The sequence below is a fragment of the Carcharhinus amblyrhynchos genome, chromosome 19, assembly GCF_965287045.1.
Source record: "Carcharhinus amblyrhynchos chromosome 19, sCarAmb.v2.hapA, whole genome shotgun sequence".
Classification (NCBI taxonomy): domain Eukaryota; kingdom Metazoa; phylum Chordata; class Chondrichthyes; order Carcharhiniformes; family Carcharhinidae; genus Carcharhinus; species Carcharhinus amblyrhynchos.
In genome coordinates this window covers 332,291-357,284 of record NC_137342.1, presented here as the reverse complement: position 1 = coordinate 357,284, position 24,994 = coordinate 332,291, and the positions used below count along the sequence as shown (strand labels likewise).

The following is a 24,994-nucleotide window of genomic DNA, read 5'->3' as shown; positions in this document are numbered from 1 at the left end:
GAGAGGAGGATGATGTAGGTACAGAATTCACAGATAGGGAGTTTTTTTAACAGGGTATTAAGCAGACAGACAGAGACACTTGCCTTTATCAGTCGTGGCATCGGTTCTAAGAGCAGGGTGTTATACTGGAGCTGTACAAAACTGGTTAGGCTACAGCTGAAGTACTGAATGCAGTTCTGGTCGCCTCATTATAAGAAGGATGTGATTGCACTGGAAAAGGTGCAGAGGACAGCCACCAGGATGTTGCCTGGGTGGAGCAATTGAGCAATGGAGATAGGCTAGATACACTTGATTGTTTTCTTTCGAGCAGAGAAATCTGAGGAAGAACTCGATTGAGGTGGTTAAGGTTACGAGGGGTATGGACAAGATGGATATGAAGCACCGTTGAGGGTCTGTAATGAGGGGTCATAATTTAACAGTGGGGGACAGAAGATTTAGAAGGGATATGAGGAAAGATTTTTTCACCCAGAGGCTGACACAAGCCTGGAGTGCGCTGCCTGGGAAGTTAGCAGAGGTGGGAAACGTTAGTCTTTTTAAAAAGTACAATAATGAGAAGTGCTGGAAAATGAGATTAGCGTAGATTCAGTTTTGTCAGTGCACCTCGATGGGCCAAAGGGCCTCTTCTTAGAATCTTAGAACCCCTACAGTGCAGAAGGAGGCCATTTGGCCCATCAAGTCTGCACCAACCACAATCCCACCCAGGCCCTATCCCCATTCATTTACCTCATTCCCCTAACACTAAGGGGCAATTAACTTACGTGCTGTCTGACTCTATGAGATAACTAAAGGTGCCATGATGGGTGGATAAATAGTGTAGCGATTAAAATCAGGATTACTCAAAAGGCTAGAATTGAGAAGTGAGGTTGTGAGGCTGGAGGGAAGTGACAGATGGATATAGGAGGAAGTTATTCACCACACTGAAACCATACAGGCTCTGTGTAAGCATGTCCAGCCAGGCCCATTTCACTGCTCTATTCCTGTCACTTTACAGCTTCAGTTTCTTCAAGTGACATCCAATTCTCTTTGCAGTTCCTTAATCATCTGTGTTTTCATTTGGCTCCAGATCATTACCACACCCTGCATAAAACTGCTTTTCCTCACAGTTCTTTTGCACTGTGTTTTAATCTGTACACCTAGTATGATCAGTTTTTCTATCTTATCTATGTTATAATTTTATATTCCTTTATCAAGTCTCCCCTCCGTCTCTTATTCTAGCCTCAGCTTCCCCAAACTAAACTTGTAGCTAAAACCCCTCAAATCTGGAAACATTCTGGTGTACCCTCTCAAAGATTCTCACATATTTCTAAAACTAAATTCTTTAGTAGCCGAACTGCAGTTTGCTAAAGGTTCAGCTAAAGCTTTTGTTCTCAATTCACTACTAGATTTCTTGGAGACTATTTATATTCAATGAGTTTCAATTCATAGAATCATAGAAACCCTATAGTGAAGAAGGAAACCATGTGGCCCAATGAATCTGCACTGATCACAACCCAGGCCGTATTCCATACCCCCCATGTATTTACCCTGCTAGTCTCCCTGACACTAAGGGTTAATTTAACATGGCCAATCAATCTTTGGATTGTGGGAGGAAACTGGAGCACCTGGAGAAAACCCACGCGGACTCGGGGAGAACGTGCAGACTCCACACAGACAGTGACCCCAGGCCAGACCCTGTGAGGCAGCAGTGCTAACCACTACATCTTTGTGTTCTGCTCTTCCCCACAAGAAGGGACATTCTCTCTGCAGCCATTCCGTCAAAATCTTTCAGAATTTGAAAGACCGTTAGATCACTCATCACATTCTTTTTACAAGAGAAACATGATGCACTCTGTCAATTCTTTGCAGCATTAAGGGAGTGCTTGAAGTGGGAGATGCTATTTCAGGTGAGACTTTAAACCGAGGTCCCTTCAGTCCTCTCAGATGTATTTTGAAGGGCAGGGGTGTTATCTGTCATGCCCTGACCAATATTTATCACTCAAATCACTGACTAAAACAGATTCTCTGGTCATTAACACAGAGGGTGGTGGGGGCTTGCTGTGTGCAAATTGGCTGCTGTATTTCCTGCAGTGCTTAACTGGTTGTGAAGTTCTAGGGGAATTCCTGAGACTGTGAGAGGCACTATATAAATGTAAGTTTTGTTTTGCCCCATTGACATTCAATGGCATTACCATCACTGAATTCCTCCACCATCAACTTTGTGGTTACCATTGACCTTCTTGAGAAGGTGAGAGGCCATGGGATCCAAGGGCCTTTGGCCTTGTGGATCCAGAACTGGCTTGCCTGCAGAAGGCAGAGAGTGGTTGTGGATGGGGCTTTTTCTGAATGGAGGTCAGTCACCAGCGGAGTGCCTCAAGGATCTGTTCTGGGACCCTTGTTGTTTGTCATTTTCATAAATGACCTGGATGAGGAAGTGGAGGGATGGGTAAGTAAGTTCGCTGATGACACGAAGGTTGGTCGTGTTGTGGATGGTCTGGAAGGATGGCAAAAGTTGCAGCAGGACATAGATAGGATGCAGGACTGGGCGGAGAAGTGGCAGATGGACTTCAACGCAGATAAATGTGTAGTCGTCCATTTTGGCAGAACCAACGGGATGAACGAGTACACTATCAAGGGCAGAAGTCTGAGTAGTGTTGAAGAGCAGAAGGATCTTGGGGTCCGGGTCCACAGGACTCTTAAATCGGCCTCGCAGGTGGAGGAGGTGGTCAAGAAGGCGTATGGTGTACTGGCCTTCATTAATCGAGGGATTGAGTTTAGGAGTCGGGAGGTAATGCTGCAACTTTATAAGACCCTTGTCAGGCCTCATTTAGAGTATTGTGCGCAGTTCTGGTCGCCTCACTATAGGAAAGATGTAGAAGCTATTGAGAGGGTGCAGAGGAGATTTACAAGGATGTTGCCTGGATTGGGAGGCATGCCTTATGAAGTTAGGTTGAGGGAGCTGGGACTCTTCTCCCTGGAGAGACGAAGGCTGAGAGGCGACCTGATAGAAGTTTACAAAATGTTGAGAGGAATAGATAGGGTGGACTCTCAGAGGCTATTTCCCTGGGTTGAAATGGTCGCTACGAGAGGACACAGATTTAAGGTGCGGGGAGGGAGGTTCAGAAGTGATGTTAGGGGTAAGTTTTTCACTCAGAGGGTGGTGAGTGAATGGAATCGGCTGCTGTCAGTGGTGGTGGAGGCGAACTCGCTGGGGTCTTTTAAAAGACTTCTGGATGAGTATATGGGGTTTAATGAGATTGAGGGTTATAGATAGGTCTGTAGGTTGGTAGGTGTTGATGGGATCGGCACAACTCATGGGCCGAAGGGCCTGTTTGTGCTGTAGTGTTCTATGTTCTATAAACCTAACTAGACCAGTCAATCGAATACTGTGGCTACAAGGGCCTGAAAAGTGCATTTAGAAGAAAGATTGGATAGACTAGATTGTTTTTCTTCAAACAAAGGAGACTAACCTGAAAGTTGGGAATCAAGTAGATAGGGTTGTTAAGAAGGCATACGGTGTCTTGGCATTTATTGGTAGGGGGATTGAATTTAGGAGTCGCAGCGTTATGTTGCAACTGTACACAACTCTGGTGCGGCCGCACTTGGAGTATTGTGTGCAGTTCTGGTCCCCACATTACAGGAAGGATGTGGAGGCTTTGGAGAGGGTGCAGAGGAGGTTTACCAGGATGTTGCCTGGTATGGAGGGGAGGTCATATGAGGAGAGGCTGAGGGATTTGGGGTTGTTTTCGCTGGAGAGAAGGCGCGCTGTAATGTTCTATAAGCGGATGACATAATTAAAGTACGCAATTGTGAGGAGCCTAGAAAGGGTAGATAGGAAAAACTTATTACTAGGAGCATAGATTGATAGAAGGATTAGCGGGTACGAGGAAAAATGTTTTCACCCAGAGGGTGATGGGCATCTGGTTTTCACTGCCTGAACTGGTGGTTCAGGTTGAAGTGCTGAAATCATTTAAAAGGTATTTGGATCTGCATCTGAAACGCTGTAACCTGCAAATGGGTCAGGTGCAGCAAGTGGGATTAAAAGGAGGAGCTCATTTCTGTTTCTTTTTTGATTGGCACAGACATGATAGGCTGAATGGCCTCTGTGTCGTAACATTTCTCTAGTTCTAATAGCAAGTCAGACACTGGGAATTCTGGGAAGAGTAACTCATTTGCTGTCTACACAAAGTCTGTTCACCATTTACAAGTCAGGAGTGTGATTAAATACTCTCCACTTGCCTGGATGGGTGCAGCTCCACCAACACTCAAGAAGCTCAAAGAACAAAATCAGCCCGGGAAACAGGCCCTTCGGCCCAACGAGCCCACGCCGCCATCTCAACACCACCAGTCCTCCTCTCTACCCATGACCCCTGTCTAATGTTTTATGGCCGTCCAGATTGAGGGAAACTAATTTAGGGACAATTTATTCCTGCCAATCAGCCTAACAGCACATCTTTGGGGTGTGGGAGGAAACCGGAGCACCCGGAGAAAACCCACGCAAGCACGGGGAGAATGCGCAAACTCCCACAGACACTGGCCCAAATCCATGTGTCTGCACAGCAATCAGCGATAGTCACTGAGCTGTCGTCTTGCCCAGTATCTGGTCCAGTTTAGGCACACACTAACGACATGAAGCACTAGGCCAATCTCGAACAACCAAGAGCAGCCCCAGTACGACCCATCGCGTGTATGCCCCTCGTTGGACACGAGGTGGACCGACTTAAAACCTGTGAATGAGAGAGAGAAAAAAACATTATCATACTATACCCATTTACATTACCAGGGACGCCCCAATGCTAATGACCCTTATTTAAAAGGTTCTCCTATATCCACCCATCTCCAACTCAGTCATGTGCCTGTCTAAGTTACTCTTAAAGGACTCTAGTGTGTTTGCCTCCACCACCTTACTTGGCAGAGCATTCCATACCCCCACTACCCTCTGTGTGAAAAACCTCCCTCTAATATCTGTGTTGTACCGCTCCCCCCTCACCTTAAGTCCATGGCCCCTTGTCCTACGTGTCTCTATTATAGGAAATAGCTTACCTCTGTTTACTCTATCTATACCCTTCATAATCTTATATACCTCTATTAGATCCCCCCTCAGTCAGCGTCTTTCAAGGGAAAAGAGCCCCAATTTCTTCAATCTTTCCTCATACCCCAGTCCTTCCGTACCAGGCAACATCCTGGTAAACCTCCTCTGCACTCTCTCCAGAGTCTCCACGTCCTTCCGGTAGTAAGGCGACCAGAACTGGACGCAGTACTCCAAATGCGGCCGAACCAACGTTCTGCACAACTGCAACATTAGACTCCAGCTCTTATATTCTATACCCCTTCCTATAAAGGCTAACATACCATAGGCTTTCTTCACCACACTCTCCACTTGCACTGCCACCTTCAAAGACTTGTGCACTTACATAAGCTCAACATCATCCAGAACAAAGCAGCTGCTTGATTAACACCACATCCACAAACATTCAGTCCCTCCAGCACTGACACTCACCAGGCACTTCTCTGAGCCTTCTCTATTTAAGGTCTGCCAACCGCAGTCCTTCTATGGTTAGAGTCTGCTTTCTGTTCCTCCTTGTTTTCAGCTGGGACCTCTTCCTGATCTCTCTCCTTCTACCTTGGACTCTTCTCGAGTATGGTGTCTTTGCACCATTCCTATCTTTCTCTTTTTACGCAGGCACATTGTTGTCAGGATGGCTGAGCTTGTTAACTGCTGGGTTGTACAAGTGCTGCCTGCTCCTGTCAAGCCCTCCTCAGTTCCCAACCCCCATTCCATGGTCTTATCAATGTGGGAAGTCTCACAACACCAGGTTAAAGTCCAACAGGTTTAGTTGGTAGTACACGCCACTAGTTTTTGGGGTTTGCCCCTTTGTCAGGTGAGTGAGAGTTCTGATCACAAACAGAACATATAAAGGCACACAGTTTACTACCAAATAAACCTGTTGGACTTTAACCTGGTGTTGTGAGACTTCTTACTGTGTTATCCCAGTCCAATGCCAGCATCTCCGCATCATGCTTATCACAGTGGCCCAGTCTCTATTTTTTTGTTTCTTTCACAATTTGTACAATGTTTAGAAACCCATGTAGTAAACATTAAGGGGCGAATTTTCCCATTCTGTCCACCACAGGAATCAGAGCGGGGGAGGGGTGGACCATGGAAAGGTCCATTAACCTTGGGTGGAATTTTCCAGCTTTGGGGCGAGAATGGGAGGTGAATATTAGATGCAAAAGTACTTGTTGATATAACTGTCTTAAATGTTAATAAACATGTTGATATTTGAAGCCTTGAAAATCCCTTTATCTTTCGAATCAAAGTTGAATATAATGTTTTATTGATCCTTACACAAAGTGCATAGTCTGATATAAAAGAAGGAAACTAAAATTCAAAAGACAAGTCCTGGATTGACAGGGAAGTGAAATGTGTTGTTAACAGCTTTATAACAGGAGCAGTTGGAAGGTGACTTACCTCAGTTCCCGGGAGGTGACAACCATCTGAAACTCGACCATACGGAAGACATTATGGATAGCACGTGCGGCCAAAACTTGCCTCATTGTCTCATAGATCAACTCATCACTCTGATCAGTTCTGGCTTCTATGGACCCTAAAAATCTGACTGTAAACACTTGGTGCAGAAGCAAACCTGTAAAAAAAAAAGTTAAATGCTAAATTTGTTTGAATATTGGTGCTACAAAGCTTAGTATCAATCTCATTCCACAATTTTCATATGCGTTTGCATCTAAAGAGAAATCTAAATTAAGGACTTCAATTATGATCATGACACTCAGTATAATACATTGGAAGACATTAGTAAGAATGTTACCATTTTGAGTGTAGGCTCTTCAGAACAGTGATCTTCATTGAACAATCATATCATTCACTCTCCCAGAAGACAGAGTCTACGTGAACTCAGAACCGTGTCACTGCCCTTGCTGGTTCACTATCAGTAAAATAGTGGAATAATCTTCCAACCCAATACGGAGACTGTCCGATTCCAACCAGCACACCTTCCACCTGAATTTAACCGGAAAACTTTCCATCTAATTCTAACTTTGCAGTGAGGCACCTCCTAGTTTACCCCTGGGTGCTATGTTTCAGTGTACCAGTTACAGGTTTAAGATCAGCCTTAAATACTCTCAGGTATGTCAGTATAGGCTACTTTGTAAGTGGTACCTGTGCCTTACTCTCAGGAATGTCTAATTATACTGGAGTGAACCGTGAGGCTCCTTTGTGAATTGAACTGGCAATCACATATGAGCCTGCACCACTTCTCCAACCTTCCAAAAAACAAATGACAAACATAGAGACAAGGCCTGATTGTGAATTTACAGGAAGTAAACAGACTGCTATCTCCATGCTCAACTACTCCAATGTTCCCCGAACAGTCTTCCACCTTCTGTGAACTTGACCTCATCCAAAGGTTTGCTGCCCATATTCCAACATGAGTGTCCCAGACACTCATGTACTTGCTGACCAAAAATGGGCCCTGATATGGCAACAACTTAAATTCAAAATTCTCACATTCATGGTCAAATCACTCCATGATCTTGCTCCTCCATATCTTTGTAACCTCTCCTGCCCGATACTCTTTTGGGAAATCCGTGGTCCTCTAACTCTGGCATACCATGCACACTCCCTTCAACTCACCAATGTTGGCTATGAGGGTGATTTTACCATTTTATTTCTAAGTGTTGGGCAGACTTAAAACTGGGAGAGTTTCAGATGTGTCTTTCGGGTGTGATTTCAGACCGCCCCCCCACCCCCCAACCTCCCATGCACTCTGCCTGAAAAATTCTGAGCGAGCCTGTTACTCACTGCCGAAGCCTGTGGGTGGGGCTTAACACGCTCAAAACCCTGCAGAGGGAGCTAGTGCGCACGTGCAGATGTCCAATGCTGCACAGACGCAATAGTAGTAGCAGGGATCTGACAAAAAAAAGAGAGATGTCAGGCCCCTGCAAGTGCAGGCTGCCTGAAGCAGTTCCACCGACAAGGCCAAGTCGACATATCTATACATTGCAGGCGAGAATCTTTCCTGGCGAGATCATTAAGGGGAACCCAGATGATTGAGTGCGGGGTTTGCTATGCAGATGTTAAACAGCATTTAACATTAAAGTAAAAGTTTCCTTATTCGTCACAAGTAGGCTTACATTAACATTGCAGTGAAGTTACTGTAAAATTCCCCTAGTTGCCATACTCTGATGGTGCCTGTTTGGGTACACTGAGGGAGAATTTAGCATGACCAATTCACCTAACCCACTCATCTTTGGATAGTGGAGGAGCACCTGGAGGAAACGCACGCAGGCATGGGGAAAACGTGCAAACTCAACACAAATAGTGGCCCAAGCTGGGAATTAAACCCAGGTCCCTGGCACTGTGAGGCAGCAATGCTAACCACTGTGCCACCGTGCCACCCATAACCTGCCTCTCGCTCATTTCCGATGAGAGGCTGAACATGCCGGAAATCCGGTGCCAATTGCACTAAGTGCTTTACACCCCACTTTATCACCTCCGCAATAGTAAAATCACCCTCTATGTCTTTAGCTATCCAAATGCTAAGCTCGGAAATTCCCTTTTTAGACTCTGCTCCCTTTCTAGCTCTCTCCCCTCCTCAAAACCTACATTTTCAAGTAAGTTTGTAGCCACTCCAAAATATTCTTTGCTGTGATGTCACTGTGCGTCTGACCATGTTTTCTTGTTATCGCTGAAGGATAATGAGAACATCAGGGGGGAAACTGCAGAGGTTCTGTCAGCAATTTCCAATCCTCTTGAATTATATAAATTGTTTTGCTGGATACCTTTGAGCAAGCAAATGATTAGAATCTGTAATTCTAGAAAAATGCCCTGAACATTTATAAGATGATTAAGGATTAGCCAGCAGGTCAGTGCAAGATCTTTGAGAAAAGAAGCAGTGATTTGAAGAAATGATAGTTTGGGTAGAGAAAGGGAATGCAGTAGATGGAATATCCAACAATCTTCAAAACGCTGATAAGATGTCCTGGTTGTAAATTCAGGTGAATGATATAGGAGAAAATTAAATATGGATGGAAAACTAGCTAACAGGAAACGTGTTGGGAAAAATGAGTGTGAAAGGACGAAAGTTGGCAATAATGCACTCAGATGGTCAGTGCTGGGCTCACCTCTGGTATTCATAGAGAATTAATCTCAGAATTTGCATCTAACATAAAAATTGAAGGACTTTAGGAAGGAATGGACCGGTTCGCAGGCAAGTGCAGAATGTTTTTTTGCTTTTAATCCACAGGTGCTTCGGTCCACCTTGTTGGCCAACAAGGGGCATTCACGCGGTGGGTCGTGCGAGGGCTGCTCTTGGACATTGAGAGTTGCCCAGTGCTTCATGTCGTTAGTGTACGCTTAAACTGGACCAGATGCTGGGCAGCACGACAGCTCAGTGACTATCACTGTTTGCTGTGCAGACACATGGATTTGGGCCGGTGTCTGTGGGAGTTTGCGCATTCTCCCCGTGCTTGCATGCGTTTTCTCCTGGTGCTCTGGTTTCCTCCCACACCCCAAAGATGTGCTATTAGGCTGATTGGTGTTAACAAATTGTCCTTAAACTAGTCTCCCCTCAATCTGGTTTCCAATGTGGAGTGCCATAAGTGTAGACAAGGGTCACGGGTGGAAGAGGGAACTCACAATGTTAAAATGGCGGCGCGGGCTCCTTGGGCTGAAGGGCCTGTTTCCCGTGCTGTGTTGTTCTTTGTAATTTAATCTGCAGAAATTAATACATTGTATGCCAATGTATGCAAATGACCTTGTATCCTCAATTGAAAAATATACAATCACATTAGGATCAGTGTTAGTCAAAGGGATACGGGATTGGCTCAGAGTTAGCTAAAAGGATAAAGGGTCCTATCAGAGCAATATAAAGGGATGCAAGACAATTATCAGTGTAAATTATAAGAATATAGAACCATATCTGGCTTAATTAAAGGGCCTAAGCTATTTCAGATTTTGTTTAAAAAGAGAGAGATTTGTCGTCACTTGGTGGTACACAAGCTGAATGTTGTTGAAGCTTTGCTTCCTATACTCACCTTGACAAATGCAAGAAGGCCAAATTTCAAACTCTCTCATCAATTTATGCTACATGAGAAAAAGGTTGGCAAGTCAACACTAACTTCTTTTCCCTTTTATTCTTTCTTGGGATGTGGGCATTGCTGGTAAGGCCAGTATTTAATTGGACATCCCTTACTACCACTGATTTGAGTGGCTTGCTAGGACATTTCAGACAGCAATTAAGAGTCAATCACATTGCTGTGAATCTGGAGTAACATGTAGGTCAGACCAGGTAAAGGCAGCACATTTCCTTCCCTAAAGGACATTAGTGAGTCAGAATGGTTTTTACAGCAATCAACGAGAGTTAGCTGGTCACTGAGACTAGCTTTCAATTCCAGCAGCTACTGTGGTGGGATTTGAACCCATTACAGCATTAGCATGGGCCTCAGGATTGCTATCCAGTGATACTGTCATTACGCCACCATTGGCCCCAATGATTGGCTGAAGGGTTGCCATGGGTAAAGTAAAGGCTCATAAGCTCCCAGATAATACATTGTAACGGCTAGGTTTGGACATATTCCTTTTGCTTACAGAGAATGGGTCCCTGCACAATCAAACACATAATGTGGCTCTTTTATGCTAGTTAAAAGCAACATACATTCATACTCAGGGACCCATTGACTCACCAAGGCTCCCAGAGCAGCACCATGCAAACCTGAGACCTCCACCGACTAGGAGGGCAAGAGCAGCAGATACCTGGCAAGGCCACCACTTGGAGGTTCCCCTCCAAGTCACTTACTATCCTGACTTGGAAATGTATTGCCATTGGGTCAAAATCCTGGAACTCCTGCCCTAACAACACTGAGTGTACAAAATCACAGGGACTGCAGTAGTCCAAGAAAGCAGCTCACAACCACCTTCTGAAGTGCAATTAGGATGGACAACAAATGTTGACATTGACATACCATAGAATCCCTAAGTCTGCACCAATTATCCGAAAGAACTTCTCATCTAGGACCATCCCCTGCTCTATCCCCAAAACCCCATGCAAGTGGCTAATCCACTTAATCTGCACATCTTGGGACACTAATGGTAATTTAACATGGCCAATCCACCTAACTCGCTCATTATTGGACTGTGGGAGGAAACCAGATCAGCTGGAGGAAATCCATGCAAACACAGGAAGAACATGCAAACTCCACAAAGTCACCTGAAGCTGGAATTGAAGCCAGGTCGCTACTCCTGTCAGGTAGCAGTGCTACCCACTGTGCAACCACGTCATCCTTGGATGCCCATATCCCATGAAAAAAGTATTAAAATATGGGAATAATCCCAAATTGCTTTCTGTGCTCTGTGATTACCTTCCCGCACTAGAGGTCTTACAATTATTTCCATTACTTCTTATCTGAATGTTTTATAACTGGGAAGGCTGGCTTTCAAAGTTGAGGTCTCAGAGAAAATTCAGACAGTGCTGGAAACATTGTATATGGCCATCTGAGACAGAGTTTAGTTCAGGAGATTCAGCATACAATGAAAAGTAAGGTTACAAAGTAAGACCCTAGTAAAATAATAGATCAGGATGGCAAGACAGTACCTATCAAACATTGCAATCAAATTATCAAGGTGCATTCCTCACAATTTTATACAAAATTTCAGACTTTAAGCAGCCAATAGAAGTAAATAAGCACTTTAAAAAGAGAGGTGGCTGGAGGCCCTGATGAACAGAGTGCTGTAGGTCAAGGGTTGTTTAGTGAAATGTGAGTGATTATGATACACAGACAGACCCAGCACACCCAAAAGACAACTGTTCAGAGTGTATACTCCAGAGGAGTCTAAGAATGAAGGGATGTACAACTGTGAAACATGGATTAAATATTAGATAAATGTTCATGGCCAAGAAGTACAGTTTATGAATTAGTAGAATGGAGTGAAGGAGTGCAGTAAGAAAGTGTAAATACTGATAGTAGGTTTGGAAGTGACTCTTGTCACTTCCCTGGGGGTCCTTGTGCACGAGTCGCAAAAACCCAGTCTGCAGGTGCAGCAGGTGATCAAGAAGGCAAATGGAACGTTGGCCTTTATAGCGAGGGGGATAGAATATAAAAGTAGGGAGGTCTTGCTGCAACTGTACAGGGTACTGGTGAGGCTGCAGCTGGAGTACTGTGTGCAATTTTGGTTGCCGCACTTGCAGAAGGATATTTTGGCCTTAGAGGGAGTGCAGAGGAGGTTCACTAGGCTGATACCGGAGATGAGGGGGTTGGCCTATGAAGGGAGACTAAATAGATTGGGTCTGTGCTCGTTGGGAGTTTAGAAGGATGAGGGGGGGATCTTATAGAGACGTATAAGATAATGAAGGGGATGGATAGGGTAGAGGTAGAGAGATTCTTCCTGCTTAGAAAGGATAGCAGGATTAGAGGGCACAGCCTCAAGATAAAGGGGGGGAGGGGGGCAGTTTAGATCAGAGTTGAGGAGGAACTTCTTCATTCAAAGGGTGGTGAGTCTCTGGAATTCTCTGCCCGTTGAAGTGGTGGAGGCTACCTCGCTAAATATATTTAAGTCCAGGTAGATAGGTTTCTGATAGACAGGGGAATTAAGGGTTATGGAGAGAAAGCGGGCAAGTGGAACTGATCCACTTCAGATCAGCCATGATCTTATTGAATGGCGGGGCAGGCTCGAAGGGCTAGATGGCCTACTCCTGCTCCTATTTCTTATGTTCTTATGTTTGTGTCATAAAATGATCAGATACCAGGGAAATGGAATACTTTGGACAGATATAAAATTGAAAGTAGTTGAACAGACTAGACAATGAAATAAAGGCCACAGAACAGTTTAGAATAGACTAGAAGCAGAATCCTTAAGATCAGGAAACTTTGGTAATTGTCAATAAATATGAGAATAAAGAATTGATTCGCTGTAAAGGCTCACATTCTAATCAGTATTCTGTAAACTGAGTGTGTGCCTTTATATGCTCTGTCTGTGATCAGAACTGACGAAGAAGCGCTCCGAAAGCTAGTGGTGTTTGCTACCAAATAAACCTGTTGGACTTGATGTTGTGAGACTTCTTACAGGGGTGATCCCAGAGGATTGGAGAATAGCCAATGTTGTTCCTTTGTTTAAGAAGGGTAGCAAGAATCTTCAAGGTAATTACAGGCCGGTCAGCCTTATATCAGTGGTAGGGAAATTATTGGAGAGGATTCTTTGAGACAGGATTTACTCCCACTTAGAAATAAGTGGATGCATTAGCGAGGAGCAACATGGTTTTGTGAAGGAGAGGTCATGTCTCCCGAACTTGATCAAGTCTTTTGAGGAAGTGATGAAGATGATTGATGAGGGTAGGGCAGTGGGTGTTGTCTACATGGTCTTCAGTAAAGCCTTTGACAAGGTGCCTCATGGCAGACTGACGCAGAAGGTGAAGTCGCATGGGATCAGAGATGAGCTGACAAGGTGGATACAGAACTGGCTCGGTCAAAGAAGACAAAGGGGTAACAGTGGAAGGGTGTGTTTCCGAATGGAGGGCTGTGACAAGTGGTGTTCCTCAGGGATCAGTGCTGGGACCTTTGCTGTTTGTAATATATGCTATATACATATAAATGATTTGAAGGAACGTGTAACTGGTTTGATTAGTAAGTTTGCGGATGATACAAAGGTTGGTGGATTTGCGGATAGCGATGAGGACCATCAGAGGATACAGCAGGATTTAGATCAGTTGGAGGCTTGGGTGGGGAGATACAGATGGAGTTTAATTCGGACAAATGTGAGATAATGCATTTTGGAAGGTCTAATACAGATAAGAAATATGCAGTAAATGGCAAAACCCTTAAGAGTACTGGTACGAAGAGGGTGTACAGACACACAGATCACTGAAAGTGGCAAAGCAGGTGGAGAAGGTAGTCAAGAAGGCATACGGTATACTTGCTTTCATCGGCCAGGGTATTGAGTTTATAGAACCTCAGTTAGGTCGCACTTGGAATAGTGTTCAATTCTGATAGCCACATTACCAGAAGGATGTGCAGACTTTGGAGAGATTTACCAGGATGTTGCCTGTTTTGGAAGCATTAGCTATGAGGAGAGGTTGGAGAACCTTGGTTTGTTCTTACTGGAACGACGGAGATTGAAGGGCGACCTGATAAAAGTCTACAAGACTATTAGGGGCATGGATAGAATGAATAGTCAGAACCTTTTCCCCAGGATGGGACGGTCAATTGCTAGGGGGTTTAAAGGAGATGTACGAGGCAAGTTTTTTTTTTACACAGAGGGTGGTGGTGCCTGGAACTTACTGTCAGGGGAGATAGTGGAAGCAGATACGATACTGAGTTTTAAGGGGCATCTTGACAATACATGGATAGAATGGGAACAGAGGGATATGATCTCCAGAAGAGCAAGGGGTTTTAGTTCAGTCGAGCAGCATGGTTGGTGCAGGCACGGAGGACCAAAGGGCCTGTTCCTGTGCTGTAATTTTCTTTGTTCTTTGTTCCAAACTGCCCATAAGTGTCTCAAGATGCGTTAGTTGGGGGATTAGCGAGGTAAATATGTGCAGTTCAGAGAGTTGGTGCAGACTCGATGGGCCAAATGGCCTCCTTCTGCACTGTTGGGATTTTATGATATTTATGGTCTAAATGGGTGTGATATTTTTAGTGAGATCTGTTGTGCTGAAAATAAATTGCCTTTAACTAAAAGTAGGTCCAATATTTTTTAGTGGTGTAATAACATGAAAGTTTTCAGGCATCTTTATGATGTGGATTAATGATTCCTTATGGGATTGGACTGCAACATTTTAGAAATGGGATGTTAATACAATTAAATCTCAGAATTTTCTGGCACTTAGTCTGTAGTCCTGTAGGTTATAACTCCTCTAAGCTCTTACTCACATGTTTTTAAAATACTGTGAAGGTTCCTGCCTCAATTGCAGAACCACCCACCCTTCAGGTGAAAGGAAACAATCCACAATTTTCTTCTAACTCTTTTACCAGTTACACTGAATCTATACCATTTTTTAAAAAACCTCTCTAATAGCAGAATAACTGGGCTTATCTACTTTATTTAGGCACATCATAATTTTATATATCTCAAATAAATCTCTCCTTAGTCTCCCCATTCCAAAGAAAACCATTTCTCATAGCTAAAGTTGATTGGCCATGCTAAATTGCCCCTTAGCGTCAACGTGACTAGTTAGGGTTATGGGGATAGGGCCTGGGTGGGATTGTGGTCGGTGCAGATTCGATGGGCCAAATGGCCTGTTTCTGCACTGTAGGGATTCTATGATTACATGAACCTTAGAAGTGGCAGTACAGCTGGAAAAGGTGATGAAGAAAGGATATGGCATGCTTGCCTTCATCAGCCGGGGCACTGAGTATAAAAATTGCCAAGTTATGTTACAATTATATAACACACCGGTTAGGCCACATTTGGAATACTGGCTGGAATTTTACCGGCACGCCCGCCCAGGCTCGCAGAACAAAATTCTCCGTTGGCCTTGGGCGGGATTTTACGAATCTCTCCCAAGCGAGGTCGTAAAATCCCGGCCACTATGTCCAATTTTGGTCGCCACATTACCAGAAGGACATGGAAGTGTTGGAGAGAATACAGAAAAGGTTTACCAGGATGTTGCCTTGGTGAGGATATGAGCTATGAGAGATTGAATAATCTGGGATTGGTTCTCCCTGGAAAGATTGAGACTGAGGCCTGTAGAAGTTATAAAATTATGAGGGGCACAGACAAGTTGAGCAGTTGGAAGCTTCCCCTGCCATGTTTCTCCTCATACTTCCCCAGATTGAAGTCCATCTGCCACATTTAATGCCCAGTTGCCCAATCCATCGATGCCTTCCGACAGTGTTTTTCCTCACTATCAACCACTTGCAAACATCTCAAATGTGACCCTCTACATTTAAGTGTATGCCTTGATGTAGGAACAAAATATATGGAAGGACTGGATTATGAGAAAAGATTGAACAAATTGGGGCTCTTTTCCCTTGAAAGACGGCGACTGAGGGGGGGATCTAATAGAGGTATATAAGATTATGAAGGGTATAGATAGAGTAAACAGAGGTAAGCTATTCCCTATGATAGAGACACACAGTATGAGGGGCCACGGGCTTCAGGTGAAGGGGAAGAGGTATAACACAGATATTAGAGGGAGGTTTTTCACACAGAGGGTAGTGGGGGTATGGAATGCTCTGCCAAGTAAGGTGGTGGAGGCAAGCACGCTAGAGTTGTTCAAGAGTAAGACAGGCACATGAGTGCGTTGGAGATGGGTGGATATAGGAGATTGTTTTAAATAAGGGTCATTAGCAGTGGGGCGTCCCTGGCAAGGTAAATGGATATGGTATGATAATAATGTTTTTCTCTTTTCATTCACAGGTTTTAAGTCAGTCTGCCTTGTTGTCCAACGAGGGGCATACATGCGATGAGTCGTACTTGGGCTGCTCTTGGTTGTTCGAGATTGGCCTAGTGCTTCATGTCGTTAGTGTGTGCCTAAACTGGACCAGATGCTGGACAACACGACAGCTCAGTGACTATCGCTGATTGCTGTGCAGACACATGGATTTGGGCCGGTGTCTGTGGGAGTTTGCACATTCTCCCCGTGCTTGCATGGGTCTTCTCCGGGTGCTCCGGTTTCCTCCCACACCCCAAAGATGTGCTATTAGGCTGATTGGCAGGAATAAATTGTCCCTAAATTAGTTTCCCTCAATGTGGATGGCCATAACACAATAAATAAGGGTCATGGATGGAGGGGGGGGACTGGTAATGTTAAAATGGCGGCGCGGGCTCATTGGGCCGAAGGGCCTGTTTCCAGGCTGTTTTTGTTCTTTGTTCTTAAAATCCCACTTCCAGCCACAAAAACATATCAACCATTATCACAGGCTTCCTGTCATTGAGCCAATGATGAATCGATCTTGCTACTTTTCCTTGGAACTCAGTTTTCAATTTTCTGATAAGTTTGTCATTGTAGAACCTGGTTAAAAGCTTGCTACAAACATGTTACCCTTGTTATAGAACATAGAACATAGAACATTACAGCGCAGAACAGGCCCTTCGGCCCACGATGTTGCGCCGACCAGTTACAAAAACAATGACCCACTAGCCTATACCAATCCCTTTTCGTCCATAAACCTATCCAGAGATCTCTTAAACGCCCCCAAACTAGACGCATTTACAACTGCAGCAGGCAGGGCATTCCAATCCCTCACCACCCGCTGGGTAAAGAACCTACCCCTGCAATCCGTCCTGTAGCTACCCCCCCTTAATTTAAAGCCATGCCCCCTCGTGCTAGCTTTCTCCATCCGAGGAAAAAGGCTATCACTATCCACCCTATCTAAACCTCTAATCATCTTATATGTTTCAATAAGATCCCCTCTTAGCCGCCTTCTTTCCAACGAAAACAACCCTAGATCCCTCAGTCTCTCCTCATAGGACCTCCCCACCATACCAGGCAACATCCTAGTAAACCTCCTCTTCACCCTCTGTTATCTGCACAATTATTCTATTGAGTTAGTCAGTTAAGACCTTCCTTAATAAATCCATGCTGGCCTCTCTAAATGAGAATCTACCACTCTCGCTGAGGTAACACCAACTGGCTTGTAATTACTCAAGTGATCCTTTCCATCCTTTTTTAACAATGATACAACATTAGAAGTTCTCTGGAACCACACTGGAGCACCAGGATTGGAAAATGATGGTCAGAGCTTCCACTATTTCCTCCCTTGCTCTCTTTAGCAGTCTGGGATACATTTCATCTGGGGGGTTCTCCACTTTAAGGAAGCTAAACATTTCCCCTCTCATAATGGAAATCCCATCTTATCCTTCCTTAACTGCATTGTCTGTTTTAGATATAAAAGCAGAATTAGGTCATTCGGCCCATTGAGTTTTTAATGAAAACAAGTGCAAGATATTCATCAGGAAACACCCATTACACCATATTACCTTTCTGATTGTTAATTGGTCCACTCTTTCCTTCATTATCCTCTTCACGTATTTTAAAAGAGCTTTTACAAAATTATTTTCTGATACAAATAACAATTCCTCTTTCAGCTAAAAGGTTTCTTACCCTCTGAAGTGCCAGCTTCGTCATGGTCTGATTCTCCGAATGGATTTGCGCGTCTGAAAGATATTGACCTGATTAAAGTACAAAGAATAAGAACAAAGAACCAAGAACAAAAAAAATTACAGCACAGGAACAGGCCTTCGGCCCTCCAAGCTGCCCGACTGAACTAAAACCCCCTACTCTTCCGGAATCGTATCCCTCCATTCCCATTCTATTCATTTATTTGTCAAGACGCCTCTTAAAAGTCATTACCGTATCTGCTTCCACTACTTCCCCCGGCAGCAAGTTCCAGGCATCCACCGCCCTCTGTGAAAAAAACTTGCCTCGTACATCTCCTTTAAACATTGCCCGGCACCTTAAACTTATCCCATCTAATAACTGACTCTTCCACACTGGGAAAAAACTTCTGGCTATCCACTCTGTCAATGCCCCTTATAATCTGGTAGACTTCTGTCAGGTCGCCCCTCAACCTCCATCGATCCAGTGAGAACAAACCAAGTTTCTCCAACCTCTCCTCATAGCTAATGCCCTCTATACCAGGCAACATCCTGTAAATCTCTTCTGTACCCACTCCAAAGCCTCCACATCCTTCTGGTAGTGTGGTGACCAGAATTGAACACTATATTCTAAGTGGGGCCTAACTAAGGCTCACTAAAACTGCAACATGACTTGCCAATTTTTAAACTCAGTGTCCTAGCCAATAAAGGCAAGCATGCCTTATGCTTTCTTGACTACCTTCTCCACCGGCATTGCCACTTGCAGTGACCTGTGTACTGTAATCCCAGATTCCTTTGCCTATCAATACTCTTAAGGGTTCTGCCATTTACAGTGTATTTCCTATCTGTATTAGACCTTCCAAAATGCATTACTTCACATTTGTACATAGTACACAGATCTAGTTACTAAGATTCAGAAGCTGGCTTGAATTTATTGATGTTGAATACACAAACCTGCTGACAGACTTATCCTGATCACAATCTTCTCTTGTTGTAAACAGATCAAACTGAATTGGAGTTCCAGGAATTACCAGTGGATCTGCAGATTCTAGGGCGTTTGTCAAACATTTTTCACTGCTCACAGCTTCAGTATAGTCATTCACAGCTCTGTAGTGCATAAAACAATGGTGAACAAGCAGAAAACAACACTAAGCCTAGCATTCTCAGGGATGTTCCGTAAAGGTTGCTAGGAGCAGCAGTTACCATGTCACTGCTGTTAGTGGGCAGAGAATGTCCTGGCCATTCTGCAGGCTGGAAACATGGCTCAGAAATTTTAAGCACAAAAGTCACAACTGAAACAAAATGCTACTGATTGGATTAGTCTACAAATAACTGTGCTCTTACATTATTTCAGACTATGTGTATCTTTTTAACTGGATTTAACCTGTGCTATTTGTGATTTTTATCAACGACTTGGAAGAGGGGGCTGAAGGGTGGGTCAGTAAATTTGCTGATGATACCAAGATTGGTGGAGTAGTGGATGAGGTGGAGGGCTCTTGTAGGCTGCAAAGAGACATTGATAGGATGCAGAGCTGGGCCGAGAAGTGGCAGATGGAGTTTAACCCTGATAAGTGCAAGGTGATTCATTTCGGTAGGGCAAACTTGAATGCGGATTACAGGGTCAACGGCACAGTTCTGAGGAATGTGGAGGAACAGAGAGATCTTGGGGTTCATAGAACATAGAACATAGAACATTACAGCGCAGAACAGGCCCTTCGGCCCACGATGTTGCGCCGATCAGTTACAAAAACAATGACCCACTAGCCTATACCAATCCCTTTTCGTCCATAAACCTATCCAGAGATCTCTTAAACGCCCCCAAACTTATAATCTGGTAGACTTCTGTCAGGTCGCCCCTCAACCTCCATCGATCCAGTGAGAACAAACCAAGTTTCTCCAACCTCTCCTCATAGCTAATGCCCTCTATACCAGGCAACATCCTGTAAATCTCTTCTGTACCCACTCCAAAGCCTCCACATCCTTCTGGTAGTGTGGTGACCAGAATTGAACACTATATTCTAAGTGGGGCCTAACTAAGGCTCACTAAAACTGCAACATGACTTGCCAATTTTTAAACTCAGTGTCCTAGCCAATAAAGGCAAGCATGCCTTATGCTTTCTTGACTACCTTCTCCACCGGCATTGCCACTTGCAGTGACCTGTGTACTGTAATCCCAGATTCCTTTGCCTATCAAAAAACTCAATAAGGTTAGTAAGGCACGACCTACCCGCTACAAAACCATGTTGACTATTTCTAATCAATTCATTACACTCCAAATAACTATAAATCCTATCCCTAATAATTTTTTCTAAAACCTTGCCCACAACAGAAGTAAGACTCACCGGTCTATAATTCCCGGCAAAGTCTCTGTTCCCCTTCTTAAACAATGGGACAACATTCGCTATCCTCCAATCCTCCGGGACTACACCAGAGACCAATGACGACCTGAAGATCTGAGCCAGAGGCTCTGCAATCACCTCTCTAGCCTCCCAGAGAATCCTAGGGTAGATCCCATCCGGACCAGGGGACTTATCTATTTTCAGCCCCTCAAGAATTTCCAGCACATCCTCTTTATCAACCGTAATACTGTCTATTTTACACCCCTGCAACCCAATGTCCTCCTCAGCTATATTCATGTCCCCCTGCGTGAACACCGAAGAGAAATATTGGTTCAATACTTCCCCAATCTCCTCCGGTTCCACACACAACTTCCCCCTGCTGTCTGTAACTGGCCCTAATCTTGCCCTGACCAACCTTCTGTTCTTGACATACCTATAGAACGCCTTAGGATTCTCCTTAATCCTATCAGCCAAAGTCTTCTCATGTCCTCTTTTAGCCCTTCTCAACTCACTCTTCAACTCCCTCCTAGCCAATCTAAAGCTTTCTAGTGCACTATCTGAGCCCTCCAATCTCATCCTAACATAAGCCTCCTTTTTCTTTTTAACCATCAACTCAACTCTTTTAGTGCACCACGGTTCCCTAGATCTACCAAATCCACCATGCCTGACAGGGACATACCTATCAAGGACTCGCAGTAGCTGCTCCTTGAAAAAACTCCACATTTCAGACGTTCCCAGTCCCTGTAATCCCCTAATCCAATCCATGCTTCCTAATTCACTCCTGATAGCCTCATAATCGCCCTTACCCCAGCTAAAATTGCTGACCCGAGGTTCATGCCTATCTCTTCCCATCACTAAGGTGAACGTAACCGAATTGTGGTCACTATCACCAAAATGCACACCAACTTCCAAGTCTAGCACCTGGTCTGGCTCATTTCCCAGCACCAAATCCAATATAGCCTCACCTCTAGTTGGCCTGTCTACATATATATATATATATATATATATATATATATCATATCCAAGTGAATAGAGCCGTGAAGAAGGTTTACAGTGTGTTAGCATTTATTAACAGGGGATTTGAGTTTAAGAGCCGTGGGGTTATGCTGCAACTATTCCGGACGTTGGTGTGGCCACATTTGGAATACTGTGTGCAGTTCTGGTCACCTCACTGTGAGAAGGATGTGGAAGCATTGGAGAGAGTGCAGAGGAGATTTACCAGGGTACTGCCTGATATGGAGGCTGGGTCTTATGAGGAAAGGTTGAGGGAGTTGGGGCTTTTCTCTTTAGAGCGGAGGAGGATGAGAGGTGACTTAATTGAGGTTTATAAGATGATGAGGGGGATAGATAGAGTGGACGTGAAGAGACTATTTCCTCGGGTGGATATAGCTGTTACGAGGTTCGTGGTGGGAGATATAGGAGGAATGTCTGTGGTAGATTCTTTACTCAGGTATATCTACTGAGGCAGAGTGGTTGGGGTGTGGAATGCACTGCCTGCTGTGATGGTGGAGTTGGACACTTTAGGAACTTTCAAGCAGTTATTGGATAGGCACATGGAACACACCAGAATGATAGGGAGTGGGATAGCTTGATCTTGGATTCGGACATAGCTCGGCACAACATCAAAGGCTGACGGGCCTGTACTGTGCTGTACTGTTCTATGTTCTACAGGGGCAGGGTTCAGCATGAGGTGCCAGTTAAAATGTATTTGTCACAGTATCTTAAATAAAGCCACACAGACGAAGTGACATATTCCTCTTAAGGGATTTTCGAATGGGCTAAAACAGGTTCTATCAGTAAGAACTGTTTTAAGTACGTACACATATAATCTATGCCTTCTGGGAGCTATGTTTGAAGGAAACATGCATCAAAATCAAGGCTAAAATATCATTGCCTTGATTAACCTTAATCACAATTCTAGAATTAGCCCAATAGAAACTCGAATTGAAGAACAACATACTTAATTCAAATAAATTTATGCTTTCTGGTGAGAAATTAATTTTTCATGTCAATATTCCAACCTTACAATGGAGTGAACCAGACATAACAATTTTCCAATCCATCTGAACCACCTGAAATAAAGAGTCATAGACGTTTACAGCAGGGTAACAGGCCCTTCAGCCCAACTTGTCCATGCCGCCCTTTTTTTTAAACCCCTAAGCTAATCCCAATTGCCCACATTTGGCCCATATCCTGCTATTCCCATCTTACCCATGTAACTGTCTAAACGCTTTTTAAACAACAAAATTGTATCTGCCTCTACTACTACCTCTGCAACTTGTTCCAGACACTCACCACCCTGTCTGTGAACAAATTGCTCCTCTGGACACTTTTGTATCTGTCCCCCCCCACCCCCCTCACATTAAACCTAAACCCCCTAGTTTTAGACTCCCCTATCTTTGGGAAAAGATATTGATTTTTAGCTGATCTATGCCCCTCATTATTTTATCGACCTGCATGAGATCACCTCAGCCTCCTACCCTGCAGAGAAAAAAATTCCTAATCTATCCAGTCTCTCCTTATAACTCAATCCATCAAGTCCTGGTAGCATCCTAGTAAATCTCTTCTGAACTCTTCCTAGTTTAATAAACATCCTTTCTATAATAGGGTGACCAGAACTGTACACAGTATTCCAAGTGTGGCCGTACCAATGTCTTGTACAACTTCAAAACATCCCAACTCCTGTATTCAATGTTCTGACCGATGAAACCAAGCATGCCGAATGCCTTCTTCACCACTCTGTCCACCTGTGACTCCGCTTTCAAGGAGCTATGAACCTGTACCCTGGATCTCTTTGTTCTGTAACTCTCCCCAGAGCCCTACCATGAACTGAGTAAGTCCTGCCCTGGTTCAATCTACCAAAATACATCACCTCACATTTACCTAAATTAAACTCCATCTGCCACTTGTCAGTCCACTGGCCCAATTGACCAAGTATAAGGTTCTACATTTACAAGTAGGTGGTTGTGAACAGCAATTTTAAAACTCCTCACTGTTTGTGGAGCCTTGCGGTGCAGAAAACATCTTTGCTGCACACAGCTGCACAGTTCTAAACCATAATGTGGATGTGGACTTTGGAATGGGCCACAGGCTGTACCTATTTGTAGGCTGCTGTGCATTATCACCACAGTTACCTCAAAATCCAATTCATTGTAATTCACCTCACCTCTCAGGACGAAAACTTTCATGTTTCTTCTGAAATGTGGACATAGGTGTCACTGCGTCCACTGCTGTTTGGTTCAGCCTGATTGCAATCGCCTAACACGCAAAAACAATATGATGTTAGTGGATCAACCTTCCAGTACTGACATGAAGCAAAATCCAGCAACATAATACAACAATTACAGCACTTACCTCGGGGTTGTCAGTGAGGTAGATCTGCCTGGAAATATTATTAATAGTGCAAATCCACTAATGAATTAATAAACAGAAACAAAAAAGTTATGACAATTCTTATTTAAATCAATGTAAAGCAAGGAAATTTCTAGAATATATTTTAATATGATACCTCTTCATACTCCTGCTTGCCTTCTGCTTGTAGGATAATGCTCCTAGAAATAAAAGTCAGAGTTTTACTTCACAGAAAAAGCCCTTTTGCCCACTGTACCCACACCAGCACCTAACTATTCCAATCCCATTTTTCAGCACTTGGGTCACAGCCTTGTATGCTATGGCGTCTCAAGTGCTCACCTAAATGCTTCTTAAACGTTGTGAGGATTTGACCTTCTACCACTCTTTCAGAATTCCTGATTCCTGCCATCCTCCACGGGAAAATGTTTTTCCTCAAATCCCCTCTAATTCTCCTTCCCCTTACCTTAAATCTATATCCCTGCTTATTGACACCCCCCTTACTTTGTGAGTCCTCCCAAAATGCATAACCTCTCATCTCACAATTCCATTTGCCGCTGTTCTGCCCAGACCAGCCCATCTATATCATTCTGTAGCTGTGACTTTCCTGCATGCTATTTAGCACAAGACAAATTTCCATGTCATCTGCTATAGTATCCAGGGATGCGTAGGTTAGGGGGATTAGTGGGTATAATATGTAGGAACATGGGGGTAGGGCCTGGGTGGGATTGTGTTCAGTGCAAACTCAATGGGCCGAAGGGCCTCTTTCTGCACTGTAGGGTTCTATGATACTATGTTCCATGTCATCTGCATTAATATATGAGTAGCTGTACTACAGTTAAGTCTGGACTGAACAGTGCAAAGGTATGCATCAAGATCTTAACAAGCACCATTCATACTCCTGCTTCTTTCTGATTATCACATATAATTTGTACTGCTAAGCCATACCAACTTCATTGACAAATCTGACTAATTGGAGGATGTTGCGTACTTCATAGAACACTATTGTACACTGCTTGAGTAGGCATTCAATAATGGGTAGAAAAGAGAAAAACTTAATCATATGCTTGTAGTAGGTGGGTCACATGAAGTAATTATTTCATAGAACATAGAACACTACAGCACAAACAGGCCCTTCAGCCCACAAGTTGCGCCGATCATATCCATACCAAACAGGCCAATCTATAACTCTCAATCCCATTAGATCCCATGTACTCATCCAGAAGTCTTTTAAAAGACCCCAGCGAGTTCGCCTCTACCGAGGGCAGCCGATTCCACTCAC

The 24,994-nt window shown here is 44.0% G+C and overlaps 1 protein-coding gene across 3 annotated transcripts in view; it reads right to left on the bottom strand.

Annotated features, from left to right (window-relative positions):
- The window catches only part of appl2 (adaptor protein, phosphotyrosine interaction, PH domain and leucine zipper containing 2), a 161,325-nt gene that overhangs the window by 5,460 nt on the left and 130,871 nt on the right, over positions 1–24,994 (bottom strand). For 2 of the 3 annotated variants that reach the window (XM_080207115.1, XM_080207117.1), the window contains 6 exons: positions 23,873–23,915; positions 23,719–23,775; positions 23,531–23,622; positions 18,980–19,132; positions 18,033–18,100; positions 6,449–6,623 (listed from right to left, as the gene is read on the bottom strand). In XM_080207115.1, coding sequence (XP_080063241.1) covers positions 6,449–6,623; positions 18,033–18,100; positions 18,980–19,132; positions 23,531–23,622; positions 23,719–23,775; positions 23,873–23,915 — 588 coding nt within the window. The remainder of the gene's footprint in view (positions 1–6,448; positions 6,624–18,032; positions 18,101–18,979; positions 19,133–23,530; positions 23,623–23,718; positions 23,776–23,872; positions 23,916–24,994) is intronic. The other variant, XM_080207116.1, reaches the window with a different exon arrangement.